Here is a 9,358-nt window from a genome sequence, read left to right as displayed (position 1 = left end):
GTTGGAGAAGTAGACCGGGCGGCAGAAGAGGTGAACCTGTAGGCAAGTCAACATAATAGGAGTGATCGGTGTGTTCGGTGCCCAGGGGAGGAAGGAACTCAGCATAGGTGAACAAATTGGCATTGGTTGGTCTACAAGCCCTCGGTGATTTAAAAAAAAAGTTTTATTAATGTTTTATTTATTTTTGACAGAGAGAGAGAGACAGAGCATGAGCGGGGGAGGGCAGAGAGAGAGGGAGACACAGAAGGCGAGGCAGCTCCAGGCTCTGAGCCGTCCGCACAGAGCCCGACGCGGGGCTGGAACCCACAAACCACAAGCTCCTGACCTGAGCTGAAGTCGGATGCTCAACCGACTGAGCCACCCGGGCGCCCGGAGAAGAAAACAATTTTAGGTTGTGCCTAGGAATTAACAAAATATTGTCACATCAGGGCACCTGGGTGGCTCGGTCGGTTAAGTGTTCGACTTCGGTTCAGGTCATGATCTCCTGGTTCCTGAGTTCAAGACCCCCCTTCGGGGGTCCTGCTGTCAGCACAGAGCCTTCTTCAGACCCTCTGTCTCCCTCTCTCTGTCCTCCTCGCTCTCGAGAGTAAATAAACATTTACATGTAAAAACATGTATGTTGTCGCGTCAATATATTGCTGAAGCTCTAAAAATCTTCAATCTATCTGATTTTTTGAATAGTTACACACTCGGTGATTCAACCCCCCAAAAGTATCCAAAAAATATATGCACAGTAAAAACTCCCGCTTCCATCTCGTCCCCCGACGCTCCTGCGTCCTGGACCCCGGGACCGCGAACCGTCTCTGGTGCACCCGGCAGCAGCTCCTTTCTGCTAAATAGATTTCGGGAGCCTGGCGTCGGGGCCACGGGGCTCCGCTTGGCGAGCCTGACAGGGTGGTCTTCAGAAAGAGGGGGCGGCGGTCGCGCCCGGTTCTGTCAACCGACGGCCGGGCGGGGCGCCACGCGTCGCCAGGCGCCCCGGCCGACCGAGGCCGCGTGGCCAGGAGGCCCGGTGCGTGCTGAGGGGCAACGGCGACAGTCAAATCCCGGGGCGGGGCGGGGGCCCAAGCGGCCCCTGACGAGCTCCAGACGCGCGGGCGAACTCTGGCGAAGCGCGCGGAAAACGCCGCCCTGCAGACGCGAGGGGGCGGACGCCTGACGCCCGGAGAAGCCGTCTCCGCGGGGTGCGGGGTGCGGGGTGCGGGGTGCGGGGTGGGGGAGGGGAGCCCGGAAGCCACGAGAAAGACCAGAGCGGCGACCCGGGCGCGCGAGCCACTCTGGAGCCCCGCGGACGTGCCGTCTTCTTTCCGTCTTTCTTTCCGGCGGCTCTTCTCGCGGGAACTGGGGGGAGAGGGACGTGCAAACGGGACGTGGCGGCCCGGAGAGGGTCGGCGAGGCGCCCGCAGAGCCCTCGAATCCGTCGCGTCGGCCGGGGAGGACGGAACCCCTCCGCGGGTCGCAATCCCCGTGTCTTCAGGGGCCCCCCGGGGCCGGAGGCGCCTCGGGCGTGGCGGGCGTCGGCTTCGGTTCCCAGGCCGCCGCGCGCGTCCCGTCGGCCTTCCCGCCTGCCCTGCGGGCTTGGGGGCGGAGCTCGCCTCGCCGACGAGGCCCCGGTCGTCACGCGGCTCCCGCCCGGGGTGGGAGGGGGCGGGGTCCGGGAAGGGCCGGGAGGCGACCGGGCGAGGGACGGAGGATGTTCCAGGGACGAGGGCCACCCGCAGGCTCAGGCGGCACGGAGCTCGTCGCGGTGTGAGGCGCGGCGGGGAGGCGTGCGTGAGAGGAGCACGGTGGTGGCCGAGGGGGGAGGACCGGAGACGAAGCCGGGAAGGGAGGGAGAGGAGGGGCGGAGGAGGAGGGGGGAATAAGGGAAAGATCGGCTCCTGAAGTGCCAGGCGTTCACCGAGGTCGCAAAATGCCTCAGGAGGTAGGTCATAGTGAATTCTATACGGCGTAATATATGTACTACGTATATTAGAGCAGTGCCTCTCGGCCTCCTTGTGCTAGAATTGAAAGGAGGCTCTTTTCCGTGAGCTGGGAGAGCAGAGCGGATACAAATGTGGCCTTCGCAGCCGGGTTCAAATCCTGGTTCCGTTGCTTACCAACTGCGCCATCTAGGGAAAGTTAACTCTGTGCCTCAGGTTCCCTGCCTCGAAAATGGGCATAATAATAGCACTTACCTCACCGGGTTGTTACGAGGATCTGGTAAGTTGGTGTATGGAAAAGTCCTCAGTAAGCATTGCCTGTCACTATGGATGTCTTATGCCCCACCCTTCCCTCTCCCCCCACTTCCTTCCCCCTCCCCGCACTTCCTTCCCCCTCCCCGCACTTCCTTCCCCCTCCCCGCACTTCCTCCCCCTCCCCCCACTTCCTCCCCTCCCCCACTTCCTTCCCCCTCCCCCACTTCCCCTCCCACTTCCTCCCCCTCCCCCCACTTCCCCCCCACTTCCTCCCTCCACTTCCTCCCCCCTCCCTCCACTTCCTCCCCCTCCCCCCACTTCCCCCCCACTTCCTCCCTCCACTTCCTTCCCCCTCCCTCCACTTCCTCCCCCTCCCCCCACTTCCTTCCCCCCACTTCCTTCCCCCTCCCTCACTTCCTTCCCCCCTCCCCCACTTCCTTCCCCCTCCCTCCACTTCCTCCCCCTCCCCCACTTCCTTCCCCCTCCCTCCACTTCCTCCCCCTCCCCCCACTTCCCCCCACTTCCTCCCTCCACTTCCTTCCTCCTCCCCCCACTTCCTTACCCCCTCCCCCCACTTCCTTCCCCCCTCCCCCCACTTCCTTCCCCCTTCCCCCACTTCCTTCCCCTCCCCCCACTTCCTTCCCCCTCCCCCACTTCCTTCCCCCTCCCTCCACTTCCTCCCCCCACTTCCTTCCCCCTCCCCCCACTTCCTTCCCACTTCCCCCCTCCCCCCCACTTCCTTCCCCTCCCCCCAAGCAAACTTCCATTTATTTATGTGAGCTGGTACAAATCCAGATGCCTTTAGGGAGAAGACAAATAGCCAGAAATACACAAGCACAACTCGTGTTGTTGCTCTTCACATTCATTGTGCGTTTTACTGTGAGGGTTTGTGGCAGTCGTGGGTGGAGCCATTCTTCCCACATCATTGGCTCACTTCATGGTCTCTGTGTCACATTTTGCTGGTTCTTGGGATACATCAACGTTTTGCATTACTGTATCTGTTGTGCTGATCTGTGACCAGTGATCCCGCAATCACTTTGTAATTGTTTTGGGGTGCCACAAACGGCACCCATATAAGATGATGAACTTAGTCAATAAATGTGTGTGTTCTGACTACTCAGGTTGTTCCTCCTCTCTCTCTCTCTCTCTCTCTCTTTGGGTCTCCCTATTCCCTGGGACACGGTGATATTGAAATTAGGCCAATTAGTAACCCTGTAATGGCCTCTAAGTGCTCAAATGAAAGGAAAAGCCACATGTCTCTCACTTAAAAAACCAGAAGTGACGAGGGGCGCCTGGGTGGCTCTGTCGGCTGAGCGTCAGACCCTGGCTCAGGTCATGATCTTGCGGTTGGTGGGTTCGAGCCCCCGTCAGGCTCTGTGCTGACAGCCTGGCGCCTGTTTCCGATTCTGTGTCTCCCTCTCTCTCTGCCCCTTCCCTGCTTGTGCTCTGTCTCTCGAACATGAATAAACGTTTTAAAAAAAAGAAGTTTGCTTTAAAAAAAAAACCAGACGTGATTAAGCGTAGTGCGGAAGGCACGGTGAAAGCCAAGATAGGCCAAAAGCTGGGCCTCTGCGGCAAAAACACTAGCCAAGCTGGGAATGAAGAGGAAACAATCTTGAAGGAAGTTTAAAGTGCTGTGTTAGAAATGATACGCAAGTGAAACAGTGTTATCGCTGATATGGAGGCATTCTGAGTGTTCCGGAGAGACGATCACAACAGCCACAACATTCCCTTGAGCCAAAGCCTGATCCACAGCGAGGACCCAACTGTAGTCCTTTCTGTGAAGGCCGAGAGAGGTGAGGAAGCGCCAGAAGAAACGTTCGAAGGCTCATGACCTTTAAGGAAAGAAGCCGTCTCTGTGCCGCAAAATCGCAAGGTAAACCAGCAAATGCCGGTGTGGAGCTGCGGCGACGTATCCGGGTCTAGGTACAATGGTAACGACGGTGGTAGTACTGAACAACAGGTTTTCAGTGTAGACGAAATGGCCTTCTAGTGGAAGAAGATGCCACTGAGGACTTGCACAGCTAGAGAGAAGTCAGTGGCCGGCTTCAAAGCTTCTGTCTTGTCAGGGGCTAAGGCAGCTGGTGATGTGAAGTCAGTGCTCACTGACCATTCCAAAAACCCCCGGGCCCTTCAGAATTATGCTGAGTCGACTCTGCCTGTGCTTTATAGATGATACCCCGAAGCCCGAATGACAGCACGTCTGTTTACAGCACGGTTTACTGAATATTTGAAGCCCACTGTTGAGAACTACCGCTAGGAAAAATGATTCCTTTCAAAATATTCCTCCTCACGGACCAATACACCTGGTCACCCGAGAGCCCTGCTATGTACAAAACCCCGCAGGTCTTCTATTTTAATAGGTAGGTTTTGTAAGGTCATAGCTGCCATACGTAGTGATCCCTCTGATAGATCTGGGCTAAGCAAATAAAACCTTCTGGAAAGGATTCTAGATGCCATTAAGAACATTAAGAACATTCTAGATTCTGGATGCCATTAAGAACATCCAATATGCACGGGCAGAGGGCGAAATATCCACCTCTGCTGGCGTTTGGCGGAAGTGGATTCCCACCCTTGGGGATGACTCTGGGGGCTCGGGGCGTCGGTGGAGGCAATCACGGCGGATGTGGTGGAAACAGCGAGAGAACCAGGACTAGAAGTGGGGGCTGAGGGTGGATGGCGTTGCCGCGATCTCGTGACAGGACGCGATGGGGTGAGGACTGCTTCTCGCCGCTGAGCAGAGAACGTGGTTTCTCCAGATGGACTCTGCTCCTGCTGAAGATGCTGTGAAGCTCGTTGACGTGACAACACGGGATTTAGAAGTGAAAGCAGGGCAGGGTTTGAGAGGATGGACTCCAGCTTTGAAGGAGGTTCTACTGCGGGGGAAATTCTATCAAACAGCAAGAGACACTACAGGGAAATTGTGAAAGAAAGAGTCCGTCAATGGGGCAAACTTTATTGTTTTCTTTTACAAAATTGCCATATGCATATATATGTATATAATATATAACAATAGTAATAAACGTATTTTTAAAGTTAAGGTACATTGTCTTTTAGACACAATGCTATTGCACACTTAAAAGACTGTAGTCGAGTGTAACCGGAACTTTTTATATGTCCTGGGAGACTCCCAAATTAATTTGACTTGCTTTATTGCAATATTTGCTTTTTTGCGGTAGTCTGGAACCAAGCCCACGATGTCTCCGTGCTATGCCTGTATGAGGTGACGCGTGGTTAACTAGATGCGAGATGAGTAACAGAAAATATGAAGTAGCTTGCAAGGTTCTGGTCTTTGCAGGATTGTGTAAAACTATTCAAATGAAAAAAATATTCAAAAATTTAAAACCGAGTAGATTAGGTTGGCCCTGGGCTGTTTACTTGCTTGGTCCTTGAAGTTACCTGGGTAAATTTTGCAGTTTCCGCACTCAGGAAGGCCCCAAACAAGTCAGTTATACACATACTCATGTTTCTCTAGGTACAACGGTCTTTGTACAAACTGTTCCAAACCCAGACGACTCCTTCTAAGCTCTGGGTACAATAGTGTGGTGTTTCAGTCAAATCTTATGTTAACTGTATTGCATATGGTAAGAAATACCCCAGGGCAGTGCCTAGCACATAGAAGAATCTCTTTTTATATCCGTGCCTCTCCAGTCGACCTAAGGCTAAGGCATTGTGAAGTTCTGCTATTAGGATCTATGACATCCCTCATGAATTTAGACTTCTATAACATCACCTAGACCCAGCTCTTGACAATTCTATCAGGAATCTATCTTTAAAAAGGCGAGTTCTCATGTAACATGATGTGTAAAGCTGGTGGCCTTCCTTCCTGTGACGTTTTAGGATTCATGGACGAAGAAGCATATTGGTGGGCTCAAATTCTGGCACATTAAACCTGTTTCCTGGAACAGAATAGGAATTGAGGAGGACAGGAGTTATATACAGGCATTTATCCACAGAGACAAGGCGGGGTCTGGGAGCCTGGTGACAGCGGTAGGCCCTGGGGGTCTAAGCAGAACAGAACACAAAGAATTCGGGTGGGTGATTCTTCCGAGTCTGGGCAGGGAGACAGGGAGACAAGCACCGCAAACCTGAGTGTGCGGTGGCGTAAAGTAGGGTCCTTGCCACTGGCTTGGGTATCAGGGCAAAGAGGGAGGGCCCCAGCTTCCGTGGAAGTAGGTGCCTGGAGAACCAGGCCAGCTACTATGGGGACTTCACTATATTCTATTCGCAATTTTTTCTCCCCAGGCAAGCTTATAAAGGAAATCACTATGGAAACAGCATTCATGTACCAGAAATCTGTTTTGCACCTCAATTTTGTTTGCTGTGTTTTGAATGCTTTGAACCATTAGATAAGGCATATCTGATTTTTGAGCTTCATCTGAATTCAGGCCCTCGGCCACACTGAAATGGGGGAACCCCAAAAAGCACCCCATCACGGCAGCTCACCAATCGGGAAATGTTGCAACCTTTCTAACATAATAAAGTCACCCTACTAGCTTGAACTACTTTCTTAAGTAGGAAGAAATAAAGCTGAGCTGCCTGACACGAGGAACAGGATGCGCGGAGTATTTTATCAAAGTACAAAAGAGGAACTGTACCCTTAGCTGCCACGGCTTAAGTAGCTCTCACACGACATTTTTCTCACTTGCGAGACTTGTCTATGGTAACGTCATCATCACGGCTGGGTTGAGATCTTCCCTGCTTTGGAACTCAACTTTCAGAACAAATATATTTAGGTACTGTATTTATAAACATACTCTAAATTTATGGCCAGCAGGGGAGGCGGGAAGGCAGCTTGGCTCCCTTTCCTCATTATTTATTTCTTAATTCACGGAGCGAAATATACAGTTTCATTTTTATCTTACTAATTTGTCTTTCGCGAAGTCACGGTGTTTTGACCCAACATATGTCAAAGAAACAGACCACCTTACATTTTGTTAAGTGCCTGGGACGTAGGGATGCTTATCGGGTTATTTTAACCGTACAGAAGCAGGTTTCCTCCCACGCCACCCAGAATTATCCAGATCATCAGCTCCGTTTTCTGTTTGGGCAGTGGGGGCCGGCTGTCCCCTCGCTCTCGGCAGAGGCGGCGGGTCAGTCCCTTCCGGGACCGCCCAAGCAGCGGCGGGCGGACGCTCCCCGCGCGCGGCTCTCGCCGCCCGAGCTCCGCCGGCGCGCGGGCTCTAGGACCGCGCGGGACGCGGGCGGGAGGCGGGGTCCGGCCGTGCGCGGGGTGGGGCCGCGCCGGAGTTCCCCGGCTCGCGCGCTCCGGAGCCGAAGAGGCGTGCGCGGCGGGGTGGGCGGGGCCGCGCGGGGCGGTCGGAGCGCGCGGCGGGGTGGGCGGGGTCGCGCGGGGCGGTCGGAGCGCACGGCGGGAGGGCGGGGCCGCGCGGGGCGGGAGGGCGGGGCGCGCGGCGGGAGGGCGGGGCGCGCCGCTGGGCCGCGCAGCTGTCGGGCTGGCCGGGCATTAGGGCCGCCGCGGAGCAGGCTCCCCAGCGCGCAGGGCGGGGTGTACGGCGGGCGGCTTCGCGGGCAGGCGCGGGCCCCGAGGCAGCGGCTGCGCCCTGCGCCGGGGAGGAGCCGGGGGCGGGCGGGCGGGGACTGGGGCCCGAGGCGGGGAGTGCCGGAGCGCCGGCGGCGACGACGGCAGCGGCGGCAGAGCAGGCTCGGTGCGTGGGTCCTCAGCGGCTGGGGGTCCGCCCGCGGGCTGCGGTGCAAGCGGGCGGCCCGGCTCCTCTCCTCCCCCGCCCGCCGCCGCTGGGATTGGGTGGAAGATGGCGTTGGGCGGATGGAAATCCTAATGACAGTCTCCAAATTCGCCTCCATCTGTACCATGGTAGGTGCGGCAGGAGGGCGGCGGGGGCGGCCCGGGACCCCCGCGGGCGGGCGGGCGGGCGGGCGGGCGGCCGCGGCCCTTGTCTCCCGCCCCTCGCCCGGGCCGCCCGCGGGGCCTAGCGCGGGGGCCGGGGGCCCGCGGCCCGGGCGGGGGCGGTTGGACGGCGGCGGGCGGGGAGCGCGGGGGCTCAGCTGCCCCCCGGGAAGCGGGGAGGCGCCCGGCGAGCCGGGGCGGCGCGAGGGTGGCCGGCGCGGGGGCGACCGTGCCGGACGTGGCGGGGCGCGGGCACCGGTCGTCGGCGCCCCCGGGCTCAACTGCTCAAGTCTTCCCGCGGCGCCGGGGCGGAGCGGCGAGGCGCACCCCGGGCTGTGGGCGCGCGGCCCCCGGCCGGGGCCGGGGTCGGAGGTGGAAGGACGCCTCTCCGTTTCCGTCTGGCGGTGCGCGGAGCGGGGAGGTGGCCCCGGGCGGGGGTGGGGGGTCCGCGGGGCAGGAAGGCAGGGTCTCATTCCTGTCGGGAGAGGACGGAAGTCAAGTGCAGATTTCCTCCCCGCGCCTCTGGCGAGGCCGAGGCCCCGGCCCCCACCCGGTGCTGAAGGGGAAGGGGGTGTGTGTGAAGGTGGAAACTTTAAATAAGTGCTGTTGAAAATTTTCCTATTTTCTGCTCTTGCTGAGCAACGAGCTCTCCGTTTTCCGGCCATGTGTCCAGGTGGCAGTCTCGTCGTTGCGAATCCACGTTAATCTTGAAAACAGCTTAAGCTCTCCCGTCGATTGTTTACTTTAATAGCACCAGACACATCTGCGTGTGGCTGGAAGTATTTCTGTACAGGCTCGTTGTTGGGGTTTCGTTGGGGGCTTTGAAATAGACTTTAAAGGACAAGTGCTAATGCCTGTTGCAAAGTCCCGAATTCATTAGAGCAAAACGTGGGGGCGTTTGAATCTTGTTTTTGTGATTGGCCAGAAGGGCCACAGTTTTCCACGCGATGGGGCAAATTCGTTCCATTAGCTGCACATGAGCCACCATCTAGGGATCATAATTGGGAGCCCTCACGGAAAGAAAGTTAACTCTTTGCAACGTGGGCCTAGTGATTGTGTTATTAAAGACTCCTGAAATCTTTCCTTCTGTTTTGTGTCTTGCGGGCCCTTTTTGTGCACCTGATCGCATACAGGAGCTCCCCAAGCAATCTTCGGCTTAAGAGTAGTACATTGTATATGCCTTTCTTTAAGGAGCGGCGAATCAGATTGGAAAGATGCTTTAGAAGCAGAATCTATACTGCGCGCTGGGAAACAGCACAAAAAATGGCTGAAGTCAGGTGGGATTAAAGTCGCACAGTATTAAATCATTGAA

General features: G+C 56.7%; 1 protein-coding gene across 3 annotated transcripts in view; it reads left to right on the top strand.

Annotated features, from left to right (window-relative positions):
• Nucleotides 1-7,605: 7,605 nt before the first annotated feature.
• The window catches only part of USP12 (ubiquitin specific peptidase 12), a 104,313-nt gene continuing 102,560 nt past the window's right edge, over nt 7,606-9,358 (top strand). For 2 of the 3 annotated variants that reach the window (XM_053210513.1, XM_053210486.1), the window contains exon 1: nt 7,606-8,013. In XM_053210513.1, coding sequence (XP_053066488.1) covers nt 7,966-8,013 — 48 coding nt within the window. In that variant the 5' untranslated portion in view covers nt 7,606-7,965. The remainder of the gene's footprint in view (nt 8,014-9,358) is intronic. The other variant, XM_053210553.1, reaches the window with a different exon arrangement.

The sequence above is a fragment of the Acinonyx jubatus genome, chromosome A1 (genome assembly GCF_027475565.1).
Source record: "Acinonyx jubatus isolate Ajub_Pintada_27869175 chromosome A1, VMU_Ajub_asm_v1.0, whole genome shotgun sequence".
NCBI classification, from domain to species: Eukaryota; Metazoa; Chordata; class Mammalia; order Carnivora; family Felidae; genus Acinonyx; species Acinonyx jubatus.
This window is presented reverse-complemented; position numbering and strand designations above follow the sequence as displayed.